Source organism: Stegostoma tigrinum, chromosome 13 (genome assembly GCF_030684315.1).
Source record: "Stegostoma tigrinum isolate sSteTig4 chromosome 13, sSteTig4.hap1, whole genome shotgun sequence".
NCBI classification, from domain to species: Eukaryota; Metazoa; Chordata; class Chondrichthyes; order Orectolobiformes; family Stegostomatidae; genus Stegostoma; species Stegostoma tigrinum.
The window spans coordinates 176,999-192,832 of record NC_081366.1 but is presented as its reverse complement, the minus strand read 5'-3'; the positions used below and the strand labels follow the sequence as shown (position 1 = coordinate 192,832).

Here is a 15,834-nt window from a genome sequence, read left to right as displayed (position 1 = left end):
AAGACCCACTCCCTGCCATGGACAGGACCAATGTCACCTCCAAGATCCCCTGCAGGGACTGCAAGAAACAGTACATCAGACAAACAGAAACAAAACTAATAACAAGAGAACATGAACACGCTCTCTCCCTATTTATTCCAGTTCCCTCCCCCCATCCCCCTCTCTGCTGAAGGGTCTAGGCCCGAAACGTCAGCTTTTGTGCTCCTGAGATGCTGCTTGGCCTGCTGTGTTCATCCAGCCTCACATTTTATTATCTTGGAATCTCCAGCATCTGCAGTTCCCATTATCTCTGATACTATTTTAACCTCACTGCGAAGCCTCTTCCAGGGATGCCTAACCTGAAGAAGTTACCCTCCTCCCTCCGGACCAACCTCAGGGAATCTCTCTCCCATTGCAACTACTCTCCATCTTCGGTCCGCCTCCCCCTCTCTCCCTATTTATTCCAGTTCCCTCCCCCCATCCCCCTCTCTGATGAAGGGTCTAGGCCCGAAACGTCAGCTTTTGTGCTCCTGAGATGCTGCTTGGCCTGCTGTGTTCATCCAGCCTCACATTTTATTATCTTGGAATCTCCAGCATCTGCAGTTCCCATTATCTCTGATACTATTTTAACCTCACTGCGAAGCCTCTTCCAGGGATGCCTAACCTGAAGAAGTTACCCTCCTCCCTCCGGACCAACCTCAGGGAATCTCTCTCCCATTGCAACTACTCTCCATCTTCGGTCCGCCTCCCCCTCTCTCCCTATTTATTCCAGTTCCCTCCCCCCATCCCCCTCTCTGATGAAGGGTCTAGGCCCGAAACGTCAGCTTTTGTGCTCCTGAGATGCTGCTTGGCCTGCTGTGTTCATCCAGCCTCACATTTTATTATCTTGGAATCTCCAGCATCTGCAGTTCCCATTATCTCAGAACATGAACACCAACTGGCTACAAAAAGACATGACCAATACTCACTCACCACAGACATGAGAATTCCTGGAAGCCTGGCACTCCACGAAGCAGGCTATTAACAAACACATTGAACTCAACCCCATAAACATTCCACTACGAAGAAAAACCGGAAGTGAGGCAATCCATCTCAACGGACCCCATAGTTTAAAAACCAGGCGGGGAAACACACCGACGCTTCATCAGAGGCTGCACTGAGGATGTTACCAAGCACGGTAATGAAACATCTGCCAAACGACAAACTAGTTTGGCGAGCCAACCAACCTCAAAGAATATCACTGAATGAAAATAAATAGGTACATAAATAAAAAGCTCTTCCTACTGCTTCCGTTCACCTCTCTACCTCACTTTCCTCCTTTAAGACACACCTTTGAACCAAAGTTTGGTCAGCTGACTTAATATCTCGCTATGTGAATGGTTTCAGACTTTATTTATAAAACTTCTGTCCGTTAGCTTGGTATTTTTTGTTGCATGAAAAGTGGTATATAAATAGAAAATTTTGTTGTGATTATGTCTGTCTTTATGTATTTCAGTGCAGAGAAATGAGTGGTGTACACACTTGCAGAATGCTGTCAAGGAATATCATTTCTCCTCCTCTCGCCGGGTTGGATCAATGGCTTTCTGCCAGAAATACAGTTGCTTGGAGATGAAGGGATACAAATCAAAAGTGTACGCTGCCCTCTGTACTGACATTTTGTGGCTCTACAAAAATGAGCAGGTCAGAATGAAACGGGATATCCTGAGAGGCAAGAATAGAGGGAGGTTCTCAAGGATGTAATGTCCACATAATGTGATATCACTTTTGTGGAATTTTGTGGCTAGAAAGGACACAATAAAAGTTTTATCGGATAATGATAACCATACATCTTTTAGCAACAATTTTTTTAGGAAAAGCCTTTACATTTTCTGCAAAGACAATATTACGTTTTTAGATGAGTTTGTAATATATTTATTAGTATACTAAACTGCTTGGGTTATTCATCAATGTTAAAGTCACTGTATCAATGCTACTCATTGCAGTTTGACTGGAGAAAGAGTTTCTACGTGGCTGCAGTGATTTGTAGTTATGAATGAGTAGCAACAGAATTTGATGAGCATAACTTTGTACAGAGGATAGGAAGGGAGGAAATCTCATCTGCAACCAAATGGATCCAGGCTCATCCGAAAAATATGGTGGTACGCAGGGTCTGATGGGACAGAGGACCTAAGTAGGGAAATGATAAAATCATCAAATCATACAGGACTGATAAGACCATTTGGTCCTGCAAGTCTGCAATGACAAAAAAACACAATCTATACTGGTCCCATTTCTCAGTTCTTTATCCATATCCCTGAATGTTACCACACTTCAAGTGCTCATCTAAGTACCTGTTTATGGTATATATAAACTACTTGGAATTGAATGTAGGACGGTTGATCAGTAAGTTCATGGATGATACGGACAATGGTGGTGTGGTACGTAGTGAGAGGACAGCCTTAGATTACGGGTGGAAATAGAAAGGCTGGTCAGATGGGCTGATTAGTGACAAATGGGATTCAATCCAAATGAATGTGAGCAGACACACTTGGGCAGGACAAAACAAGACCGGGGATATGTGACGAACAGTAGGATCCTGGGAAGCACCAAGGATCAGAGGGACATTGGTGTGCGTGTAATCTGGTCCTTTAAGGCAATGAAACAGTTAGATAAACTTTATTAGTGAGACATAGAGTTTAAAAGATGATTTACCCAGATGTTTCCTTGGCCATGGAGTTTTTGTTATGAAAAGAGAGTGGACAGTGTGGGATTGTTTTCCTCAGAGCAGAGGGAGTTGAAATATGACTGAGGCACATAACTGGGTAGACAAGAAGGAAAGCTTTCCTTTGGCACAGGGTTCAATGAGCAAGGGAAAGTTTAAGATGAGGTGCAGGAGGTTGAGAGAGGCTGTGAGGGATTTTTTTCTTCACCCACAGAGTGGTGGGAATCTCGAACTCACTGTCTAAAAAGGTGGTAGAGACAGGAGGATGCATAACTTTGAAGTAGTATTTAGAGGAGTAGTTAGGTAATTGTTTTTGACCAGTATAGACTCAATGGGCTGAAGGACATTTTCCCTTGTTGTTGATCTTTATGACTATGATTGTCTGGTCAAGGCGATAATGAGGAGCAGGGACAGGGTGAATAGAAAGCTGCTGTTCCCCAGGGATGAAGAGTCAATGAAAAGAGGGCATAACTTTAAGGTGAAATGCAGGAGATTCGGAGGGAATTTGACGAAAACATTTTTAGATTTGTTGAAGTCTTAGTAGACTGTGTCAAATGCATTGCCCTCACTGAGACACATGGTTACCCATTCAAAACATTCAATCAAGTTGGTCAGAAATAACCTTGCCTTGACAAAGGTATAATGACTGTCTCTCAAAGTGCAGAATAATTGTCTCTCAAAATTATACCGTCAAGGTCATTCTGACCAGCATGTAGTTTCTGGTTTATCTTTTGCTCCCTTTTCAAATAATGGTAACACACTGGCTGTCCTGAAGTCCTCTGGTAACTCTCCTGTGATGATAGAGGATTTGAAAATTATTGCCAGTGCTCCTGTTATTTGCACCTTTGACTTACCCAACAGTCTGGGACACATTTCATCTGGCCTTGAAGGTTTATCAACTTTGAAGTCTGTCGGATCACTCAGAACCTCCTCTTTGTCTATGCAACTTTATTTAATCATGCCACAGATCTTTTCCCTGATTTCTATACCCACATTATCCCTCCCATTGAAAAATGATATAAAGTATTCATTCAGAAATCAAACTTATCCTCTGGCTACTTGCAGAGATAACCACTGTAGTACTGAATGGGCCTTACACTTTCCCAAATTAGAATAGATTAGATTCACTATAGTGTGGAAACAGGCCCTTCAGCCCAACAAGTCCACACCGCCCCTTGATATATCCCACCCAGACACCCCTGAATACTACGGGCAATTTAGCATGGCCAATCCACCTAACCAGCACTCCTTTGGAGTGTGGGAGGAAGGCGGAGCACCCGGAGGAAACCCACGCAGACATGGGGAGAATGTGCAAACTCCACACAGACAGTCGCCCGAGGCTGGAATCGAACCCAGGTCCCTGGTGCTGTGAGGCTGCAGTGCTAACCACTGAACCACAGTGCTGCCCCAAGTTATCAGGTAAATGTAAAATAACTAAGGATTTTCCTTTATCTTAGATAATAAAATGTGAGGCTGGATGAACACAGCGGGCTCAGCAGCATCTCAGGAGCACAAAAGCTGACGTTTCGGGCCTAGACCCTTCATCAGAGAGGGGGATGGGGTGAGGGCTCTGGAATAAATAGCGAGAGAGGGGGAGGCAGACCGAAGATGGAGAGAAAAGAAGATAGGTGGAAAGGAGAGTATAGGTGGGGAGGTAGGGAGGGGATAGGTCAGTCCAGGGAGGATGGACAGGTCAAGGAGGTGGGATGAGGTTAGTAGGTAGGAGATGGAGGTGCGGCTTGGGGTGGGAGGAAGGGATGGGTGAGAGGAAGAACAAGTTAGGGAGGCAGAGACAGGTTGGACTGGTTATGGGATGCAGTGGGTGGAGGGGAAGAGCTGGGCTGGTTGTGTGGTGCAGTGGGGGGAGGGGACGAACTGGGCTGGTTTTGGGATGTGGTGGGGTAAGGGGAGATTTTGAAGCTTGTGAAGTCCACATTGATACCATTGGGCTGCAGGGTTCCCAAGCGCAATATGAGTTGCTGTTCCTGCAACCTTCGGGTGGCATCATTGTGGCACTGCAGGAGGCCCATGATGGACATGTCATCTAAAGAATGGGAGGGTGAGTGGAAATGGTTCGCGACTGGGAGGTGCAGTTGTTTATTGCGAACCGAGCGGAGGTGTTCTGCAAAGTGGTCCCTAAGCCTCTGCTTGGTTTCCCAAATGTAGAGGAAGCCACACCAGGTACAGTGGATGCAGTGGAACCAGCTTGTAACTGATGTCCACTTCAAGCCCACCGACTCCCACATCTACCTACAATACACCTCCTCCCACCCACCCTCCTGCAAAAATTCCATCCCCTATTCCCAATTCCTCCGCCTCCGCCGCATCTGCTCCCACGATGAGGCATTCCACTCCCGCACATCCCAGATGTCCACGTTCTTCAAGGACCGCAACTTTCCCCCCACAGTGGTCGAGAACGCCCTTGACCGCGTCTCCCGCATTTCCCGCAACACATCCCGCACACCCCGCCCCTGCCACAGCTGCCCAAAGAGGATCCCCCTCGTTCTCACACACCACCCCACCAACCTCTGGATACAACGCATCATCCTCCGACACTTCCGCCATCTACAATCCGACCCCACCACCCAAGACATTTTTCCATCCCCACCCCTGTCTGCTTTCCGGAGAGACCACTCTCTCCATGACTCCCTTGTTCGCTCCACACTGTCCTCCAACCCCACCACACCCAGCACCTTCCCCTGCAACTGCAGGAAATGCTACACTTGCCCCAACACCTCCTCCCTCACCCCTATCCCAGGCCCCAAGATGACTTTCCACATTAAGCAGAGGTTCACCTGCACATCTGCCAATGTGGTATACTGCATCCACTGTACCCGGTGTGGCTTCCTCTACATTGGGGAAACCAAGCGGAGGCTTGGGGACCGCTTTGCAGAAAACCTCCGCTCGGTTCGCAATAAACAACTGCACCTCCCAGTTGCAAACCATTTCCACTCCCCCTCCCATTCTTTAGATGACATGTCCATCATGGGCCTCCTGCAGTGCCACAATGATGCCACCCGAAGGTTGCAGGAACAGCAACTCATATTGCGCTTGGGAACCTTGCAGCCTAATGGTATCAATGTGAACTTCACCAGCTTCAAAATCTCCCCTTCCCCCACTGCATCCGAAAACCAGCCCAGTTCGTCCCCTCCCCCCACTGCACCACACAACCAGCCCAGCTCTTCCTCTCCACCCACTGCATCCCCAAACCAGCCCAACCTGTCTCTGCCTCCCTAACCTGTTCTTCCTCTCACCCATCCCTTCCTCCCACCCCAAGCCACACCTCCATCTCCTACTTACTAACCTCATCCCACCTCCTTGACCTGTCCGTCTTCCCTGGACTGACCTATCCCCTCCCTACCTCCCCACCTATACCCTCATCTCCACCTGTCTTTTCTCTCCATCTTTGGTCCGCCTCCCCCTCTCTCCCTATTTATTCCAGAACCCTCACCCCATCCCCCTCTCTGATGAAGGGTCTAGGCCCGAAACGTCAGCTTTTGTGCTCCTGAGATGCTGCTTGGCCTGCTGTGTTCATCCAGCCTCACATTTTATAATTTTGGCAAAGTTTGTTTTTTGAAAGATGCTTTAAAGGGAGTAGATAGCAAATGGGAAGAGAAGCTGTTTGCGGTAGTTGGAGACTGGGACTAGGGAAACACGGTTCAAAATCTGCAGCTGGACCATCCCAGGAAGGAAATTAGGAAATTGTCACATGCAAAGGATGGCAGAAGTTTACAATTCTTCTCCTCAATTGTCAGTTAGTTAGAGCAGTTAACTTTTAAAAGTAGGAACTTGATAACATTTTTGGGTAAAGCAATCTAAAGGATACGAGGTGAAGATTAATATGTGTGGGTCACTGATTCATGATCTCACGTGAATGACAAGCAAGGTAAAGGGTCTTAAATACCTTCGTGTTCATTCTTAAAATTAATCATTTTCCTTCATTTTGCTTTATGTATCCAATTTCTCCACTCCCAATCTCTTCATTTTTTTGTCCTCCCTTCTGAGCACTGATCAGAGTTTTACTCTTTTAAAAATACAATTAGTTCTTACTGAAAGTTATTTGCCTGCCTTAGATATTTAAAGCACACTCGCTTTCTGTTTCGGTACAGCATAGTTTTGTTTTTTCCCTGCAGAAATGTTCAGGTGTTTGCTTTTGTTCCGTGAGTTTGATGAGAATGAGTGTTCTGCAAGAGTGGAACAGGTTCACCAAAGGCCATGTCCTCCTTGCAAGAAGAAAATGTGCCCATTTAAATGCTGTAAAAACACATCTTTAATCTGTAATTTAAAAATAAGTTTGCAATTGCTGTTTTGGGGTCATGTTACATTAAATGGTTAGAACTGAAGTGCATTCCTGGATTACATAGCTATTTTTAGTTAGTGTTCAGTGCCTTAAATCTCCCTATTGCAGTGAGCATAGTTCTGTAATTCTTCAAGCTCTCTCTTTCCTGCATGAAAGCACCCAGTGTCTGTTCTCCCCCTGTAGAATCTGTGGGAAACTTGCGAGCCTGAACGATTACCAGGATATCCTGGTAAGGTCACTCCTACCAAGTCCCTTTTTGAACAAAACTTGATATTTCGGGCAGCTGTGGAAATACATTTTTTTGGCGGAAGTCTGCTATCTAAGCTATATTGATATGAAATTATTCACGCTTAATGGGCAATATTAAGACACTTCTCAGTCCATCCTTTCTCCGAACTGCTCAAATGGAATTGCTCAGCTCTCTTGTCTTTCATATTAATGGTAGAAATCATAAGTTGTAGGTTTTAAAAAATGGTAACACATTATTATTGTTATATCTTAAGCCAGCTTTCAAGACTATTAAATTACAACACAGTACTTTGTCACTAGAATTTGTTATGAAAACTTTTCCTTCTTTTCTCTCTCCATCACTACCCAACATCCCAAATCCGTTCTTCAGATCTTCTAGTGTCTTAACAACGACATAAACCCGTCAAAGAAATGCAGTATTCAAATTGCATTCAAGATGCCAGCACATTTGATTGTCATATCAACATAGAACATAGAATATTACAGCACAGTACAGGCCCTTCGGCCCTTGATGTTGTGCCGACCTGTCATACCAATCTCAAGCCCATCTAACCTACACTATTCCATGTATGTCCATATGCTTGTCCAATGACGACTTAAATGTACCTAAAGTTGGCGAATCTACTACCGTTGCAGGCAAAGCGTTCCATTCCCTTACTACTCTCTGAGTAAAGAAACCACCTCTGACACCTGTCCTGTATCTTTCATCCTTCAATTTAAAGCTATGCCCCCTCGTGCTCGCCGTCCCCATCCTAGGAAAAAGGCTCTCCCTATCCACCCTATCTAACCCTCTGATTATTTCATATGTTTCAATTAAGTCACCTCTCAACCTTCTTCTCTCCAATGAAAACAGCCTCAAGTCCCTCAGCCTTTCCTCGTAAGACCTTCCCTCCATACCAGGCAACATCCTAGTAAACCTCCTCTGCACCCTTTCCAAAGCTTCCACATCCTTCTTATAATGCGGTGACCAGAACTGTACACAATACTCCAAGTGCGGCCGCACCAGAGTTTTGTACAGCTTCACCATAACCTCTTGGTTCCGGAACTCGATCCTTCTATTAATAAAAGCTAAAACACTGTATGAGTTCTTAACAGCCCTGTCAACCTGGGTGGCAACTTTCAAGGATCTGTTTACATGGACACCGAGATCTCTCTGCTCATCTCCACTGCTAAGAATCTTACCATTAGCCCTGTACTTTGCCTTCTGGTTACTCCTACCAAAGTGCATCACCTCACACTTGTCTGCATTAAACTTCTTTTGCCACCTCTCAGCCCAGCTCTGCAGCTATGTCTCTCTGTAACCTACAGCATCCTTCATCACTATCCACAACTCCACCGACCTTAGTGTCGTCTGCAAATTTACTAACCCATCCTTCTACGCCCTCATCCAGGTCATTTATAAAAATGACAAACAGCAGTGGGCCCAACACCGACCCTTGCAGTACACCACTAGTAACTGGTCTCCTGGATGAACATTTCCCATCAACTACCACCCTCTGTCTTCTTTCAGCAAGCCAATTTCTGATCCAAACTGCTATATCTCCCACAATTCCATTCCTCCGCATTTTGTACAATAGCCTATTGTGGGGAACCTTATCGAACGCCTTGCTGAAGTCCATATACACCACATCAACCGGTTTACTCTCATCTACCTGTTTGGTCACCTTCGCAAAGAACTCAGTAAGTTTTGTGAGGCACGACCTTCCCTTCACAAAACCGTGTTGACTATCCCTAATCAATTTATTCTTTTCTAGATGATTATAAATCCTATCCCTTAGAACCTTTTCCAACACTTTACCAACAACTGAGGTAAGGCTCACTGGTCTATAATTACCAGGGTTGTCTCTACTCCCCTTCTTGAACAGAGGAACCACATTTGCTATCCTCCAGTCATCTGGCACTATTCCTGTAGACAATGACGAGTTAAAGATCAATGTGAAAGGCTCGGCAATCTCCTCCCTGGCTTCCCAGAGGATCCGAGGATAAATCCCATCCGGCCCGTGGACTTATCTATCTTCACCCTCTGAAGGATTTCTAATACCTCTTCCTTGTGAACCTCAATCCCACCTAGTCTAGTAGCCTGTATCTCAGTATTCTCCTTGACAACATTGTCATTTTCTAGAGTGAATACTGTTGAAAAATATTCATTTAGCGCTTCCCCTATCTCATCTGACTCCATACACAACTTACCACTTCTATCCTTGATTGGGCCTAATCTTACTTTTGTCATTCTTTTATTCCTTAAATACCTATAGAAAGCCTTCGGGTTTACCCTGATCCTATCCGCCAACAACTTCTCATGTCTCCTCCTGGCTCTTTTGAGCCCTCTCTTTAGGTCTTTCCGGGCTACCTCGTAGCCCTCAATTACCTGAACTGAGTCTTCACATCTCATCCTAACATAAGCCTTCTTCTTCCTCTTGACCAGAGATTCCACCTCCTTCGTAAACCATGGCTCCCGCACTCTACAGCTTCCTCCCTGCCTGACAAGTACATATTTATCTAGTACATACAGGAGCTTTTCCTTGAATAAGCTCCACATTTCTAATGTGCCCATCCCCTGCAGTTTCCTTCCCCATTCTATGCTCCCTAAATCTTGCCTAATCTCATCGTAATTGCCTTTCCCCCAGATATAACTCTTGCCCAGTGGTATACACCTATCCCTTTCCATCACTAAAGTAAACATAACAGAATTGTGATCACTCTCACCAAAGTGCTCACCTCCTTCCAAATCTAACACCTGGCCGGGTTCATTACCCAGTATCAAATCTAATGTGGCTTCGCCCTTGTTGGCCTATCTACATACTGTGTCAGGAAGTCCTCCTGCACACTCTGGACAAAAACTGACCCATCTATAGTTCTCGAACTATCGTGTTCCCAGTCAATATCTGGAAAGTTGAAGTCCCCCATGACAACTACCCTGTCTCTCTCACTCCTATCGAGAATCATCTTTGCTCTCCTTTCGTCTACATCTCTGGAGATATTCGGAGGCCTATGGAAAACTCCCAACAGGGTGACCTCTCCTTTCCTGTTTCTAACCTCAGCCCATACTACCTCAGTTGACAAGTCCCCAAACATCCTTTCTGCAACTGTAATACAGTCCTTGACCAACAATGCTGCACCTCCGCCCCTTTTACCATCTTCTCTGTTCTTCCTGAAACATCTAAACCCTGGAACCTGCAACAACCATTTCTGTCCCTGCTCTATCCATGTCTCCGAAATGGCCACAACATCGAAGTCCCAGGTACTATCCCATGCTGCAAGTTCACCCACCTTATTCCGGACGCTCCTGGCGTTGAAGTAGACACACTTCAAACCAACCTCTTGCTTGCCGGTGCCATCTTACTTCCCTGAAACTTTATTTTGGACAATTATTCATTTGGAAATGAAAATACTGTTCTGTCAGTTTTTTTGCTGCATGACAACTCGACAGAACCATTCTACTGTGTTGCAAAAGTGTTTTACATAAATGTAATCAAGTGCCATGCTGAATTAGGTTTTTTAGAATAGATTAACAAAAATAAAAAGACAGACACGTCCTACTTGTGCTACTGTCAATTTAGAAATGCATCACCTGTGCACTTATACCCGTACTTCCCCATGGGAGAAAGTGAAGTCGCATGCGGTCCAGGGTGTGCTAGCTAGATGGATAAAAAAACTGGCTGGGCAACAGGTGACAGACAGTAGTAGTAGAAGGGAGTTTCTCAAATTGGAGACCTGTGACCAGTGGTGTTCCGCAGTGATCTGTCCTGGGACCACTGTTGTTTGTGATATATGTAAATGATCTGGAGGAAGGCGTCGGGGTCTGATCAGCAAGTTTGCAGATGGCACTAAGATTGGTGGAGTAGCAGAGAGTGAAGGGGACTGTCAGAGATTACAGCAGAATATAGATAGACTGGAGTGTTGAGCAGATAAATGGCAGATGGAGTTCAATCCAGGCAAATGCGAGGTGATGCGTTTTTGAAGATCTAATTCAAGAGCAAATTATACAGTGAATGGAAGAATCCTGATGAAAATTGGTGCACAGAGAGATCTGGGTGTTCAGGTCCATTGTTCCCTGAAGGTGGCAAGGCAGGTCAATAAGGTGGTCAAGAATTCATATGGCATGCTTTCCTTCATTGGACGAGGTATGGAGTACAAGAGTTGGTAGGTCATGTTACAGTTGTGTAAGACTTTGGTTCGGCCACATTTAGAGTACTGCGTACAGTTCTGGTCTCCACATTACCAAAAGGATGTGGACACTTTGGAGAGGGTGCAGAGGAGGTTCACCAGGATGTTGCCTTTTATGGAGGGTGCTAGGTATGAAGAGAGGTTGAGTAGATTAGGATTATTTTCATTAGAAAGACAGAGATTGAGGGGTTAGGGTTAGGGTAACCCTAACCCTCTCTACCTATCTTGTTTTCTCTCCATCTTCGGTCCGCCTCCCCCTCTCTCCCTATTTATTCCAGTTCCCTCTCCCCATTCCCCTCTCTGATGAAGGGTCTAGGCCTGAAACGTCAGCTTTTGTGCTCCTGAGATGCTGCTTGGCCTGATGTGTTTATCCTGCTCCACACTTTGTTATCTTAGATTGAGGGGGGACCTGATTGAGGTCAACAAAATCATGAGAGGGTGGATAGCAAGAAGCTTTTTTCCTGGAGTGGGGCATTCAATTACTAGGGATCATGAGTTCAAAGTGAGAGGAGGAAGGTTTATGGGAGATATACACAGAAAGTTCTTTACGCAGATGGTGGTGGGTGCCTGGAACGTGTTGCCAGATACAGACCCTTAGAAAATAGATTGTATCAGTGATAATGGGAACTGCAGATGCTGGAGAATCCAATACAACAAAGTGTGAAGCTGGATGAACACAGCAGGCCAAGCAGCATCTCAGGAGCACAAAAGCTGACGTTTCGGGCCTAGACCCTTCATCAGAGAGGGGGCTGGGGAGGGGGTTCTGAAATAAATAGGGTGAGAGGGGGAGGCGGACCGAAGATGGAGAGAAAAGAAGATAGGTGGAGAGGAGAGTATAGGTGGGGAGGTAGGGAGGGGATAGGTCAGTCCAGAGAGGACGGACAGGTCAAGGAGGTGGGATGAGGTTAGTAGGTAGGAAATGGAGGTGTGGCTTGAGGTGGGAGGAGGGGATAGGTGTGAGGAAGAACAGGTCAGGGAGGCGGGGACGAGCTGGGCTGGTTTTGGGATGCAGTGGGGGAAGGGGCGATTTTGAAACTTGTGAAGTTCACATTGATACCATTGCGCTGCAGGGCTCCCCAGCAGAATATGAGTTGCTGTTCCTGCAAGCTTGGGGGGGCAGCATTGTGGCACTGCAGGAGGCCCAGGATGGACATGCCATCTAAGGAATGGGAGGGGGAGTTAAAATGGTTCGCAACTGGGAGGTGCAGTTGTTTATTGCGAACCGAGCAGAGGTGTTCTGCAAAGTGGTCCCCAAGCCCCGAATTGGTTTCCCCAATGTCGAGGAAGCCACAACGGGTACAGCGGATGCAGTATACCACATTGACGGATGTGCAGGTGACATCTGCTTGATGTGGAAAGTCATCTTGGGGCCTGGGATTGGGTGAGGGTGGAGGTGTGGTGGCAAGTGTAGCACTTCCTGCAGCTGCAGGGGAAGGTGCCGGGAGTGGTGGGGTTGGAGGGGAGTGTGGAGCAGACAAGGGAGTCGCGGAGAGCGTGGTCTCTCCGGAAAGCAGACAAGGGTGGGGATGGAAAAATGTCTTGGGTGGTGGGGTTGGATCATAGATGGCGGAAATGTCGGAGGATGATGCATTGTATCCGGAGGTTGATGGGGTGGTATGTGAGGACTAGGGGGATTCCCTTTGGGCGGTTATTGCAGGGGCAGGGTGTGAGGGATGTGTTGCGGGAAATGCGGGAGACGCAGTTGAAGGCATTGTCGACCACTGCTGGGGGAATGTTGTGGTCCTTGAAGAACGTGGACATCTGGGATGTGCAAGAGCAGAATGCCTCACCCTGGGAGCAGATGCGGCAGAGGCGAAGGAATTGGGAATAGGGGATAGAATTTTTGCAGGAGGGTGGGTAGGAGCAGGTGTATTCTAGGTACCTTTGGTAGTCGGTGGGCTGGAAATGGACATCAGTTTCTAGCTGGTTACCTGAGATGGAGACAGTGAGGTCCAGGAAGGTGAGGGATGTGTTGGAGATGGCCCAGGTGAACTTGAGGTTGGGGTGGAAGGTGTTGGTGAAGTGGATGAACTGTTCGAGCCCCTCTTGGGAGCAAGAGGCGGCGCCGATACAGTCATCAATGTAACGGAGGAAGAGGTGGGGTTGGGGCCAGTGTAGATGCGGAAGAGGGACCGTTCCACAAAACCTACAAAGAGGCAGGCATAGCTGGGGCCCATGTGGGTACCCATGGCCACCCAGTTTGTCTGTAGGAAGTGGGAGGAATTGAAAGAGAAGTTGTTGAGGGTGAGGACGAGTTCAGCTCGGCGGATGAATGTGTCGATGGAGGGAGACTGGTCGGGCCTGCGGGACAGGAAGAAGCGGAGGGCCTTGAGGCCATCTGCATGAGGAATACAGGTGTATAGGGACTGGACATCATGGGTTCTGGTTTGTGGACTACTGATACCAGCACTGGGGAAAGTGAAGACTGTACCACTAGAATGGTGTACATTGACTGCAGCGGTTTAAGAAGGCAGCTCACCATCACCTTCTCAAGGGACACTAAGGATGGGCAAGAAATGCTGGTCAGCCAGCAATACCCGTGTCTCATCAATAAATAACCTACCATATGATTTTCTTGCTTCATTTTGGTTGGCCTGATTTGCTTTTCATATTTCCCTTTGCATATTCTGTATAGTTCTAGGGCTTCTGCTGTTTTAGGCCCTAAGACCATAGATACAGGGGCAGAATTGGGCCATACAGCCCATAAAGCAGACTCCACCATTCGATTATGACTGATATGTTTCTCAACCCCACTCTCTTGCCTTGTCCCCAAGCCCTTGATCCCTTGACCAATCAAGAACTGATCAATCACTTCTGAAATGCACTGCATTACTTGGGCCTCCATTGCATTGTGAGGCGATTCGTTTCGCAGATTCACCAACATCTAGCTGAGGAAATATTTCTCATCTTAGATCTAAAGGGTTATCCCTTCATTCTTTAGCTGTGATCTTGGGCCCTCATCTCTCCTACTAGTGGAGACATCTTCTCCACGCCCATTCTATCCAGGTCGATCAGTATTCTGTAAGTTTCAATCAGATCCTCTTTCAACCTTCCAAAGTACATTGAGTACAGACCCAGCATCCTCAAATGCTCCTCCCACGACAAGCCCTTCATCTCCAAAATCATTCTGGTAAATCTTGATTGGAACATGCTTGCTCTGTTTTCTCCCCATTTCCTTTTTTTAATGCATCCCAGCGCTCTAATACAGATTTACTGAAACATAACTGCTCTCTGTCCATTCTGGGCAAATCATAACTGATCTTATTAAAATCAGCCCTAGTCCCAGCTTAGACATATGATTTCAGACCTATCCTTGTCTTTCTCCACAACAATCTTGAAGCTAGCAGCACGATGATTGCTGTTTGCAAGATGCTCCCACACTGATAGCTCACCCACTTGCCTCGCTTCATTTCCAAAAGTTAAGTCCAGGATTGTATCTTCCCTTGTAGGGCCTTCTACTGGCTCAAAAAGTGTTCCTGGATTCATTTTAAGAATCTTGCTCCCTTTAAACCTTTCACACTACGACTACCTCAGTTAATGCTAGAGAAGTTGAAATATCTACTGGTACTACCAATTAGTTTTATACGTCTTTGAAATTTGTCTTCTTACCGGCTGTCCTATTTCTCTCAGCCTGTTATGGGATCTATAGTGCACTCCCAATGAAGTGAAGGCTCCTTTTTTGTTTTTATGTTCTATTCATGTAACTTCATTTGAGAAGCCTTCTAATATTTCATCCCACCTTACTGCTGTAATTGTTTCCCTGATCAAAACTGTGACACCCCATCCTCCTCTTTTACCTCCTTCCCTGTCTTGCCTGAAGACTCTGTGGCCTTGTATATTGAGCTGACCCTCTCTAAGCCAAGTCTCAGTGACAGCAATAGCATCAGACCCCTGACTATTAATTTTGCTCTCAAATTATCTGCCATATTTGTCAGACCTCCTTGCATTAAAACATAAACGATCCAATCTTACTAAATTCCCTTGTGCCTCAACTGGCCTATAATATCTGTGCCTTCTTGACTCGTTTACTGCCTCCTCTAATTTTGGTCATTCATCTCCCCTTGTTGAATCCTCTGTCTAATTCCCACCTCACTGCCAAGTTAGTTTAAACTCTATCCAACAGCTCTGGCAAATGTTCCGAGAAGGATGCTGTCCCAGTCTGGTTCAGGTGGAACCCATGCATCTTGTACAGGTCCCAATGCATCCAAAAACAGTCCTAATGTCCCAGAAATCTAAATCCCTCACGTCTTGCACCATTTCTCCAGTCACACAATCATCTGGACTGACTACTGTACTCACTAGTGTGTGGCAACACAGGCGATACATGGATACGCTACCTTTTTAGATCCTATTCTTTAATCTACATTCTAGCTCCATAAGATATGCTTGCAGGACCTCATTTTTTTTTAAACTGTGTCATTGATACAAACATGCATCA

General features: G+C 46.1%; 1 protein-coding gene across 3 annotated transcripts in view; it reads left to right on the top strand.

Annotated features, from left to right (window-relative positions):
- Positions 1-15,834, top strand: part of arap3 (ArfGAP with RhoGAP domain, ankyrin repeat and PH domain 3) — a 350,166-nt gene that overhangs the window by 178,533 nt on the left and 155,799 nt on the right. For all 3 annotated transcript variants that reach the window (XM_059650536.1, XM_059650534.1, XM_059650535.1), the window contains one exon: positions 1,475-1,659. In XM_059650536.1, the coding sequence (XP_059506519.1) occupies positions 1,475-1,659 (185 nt within the window). The remainder of the gene's footprint in view (positions 1-1,474; positions 1,660-15,834) is intronic.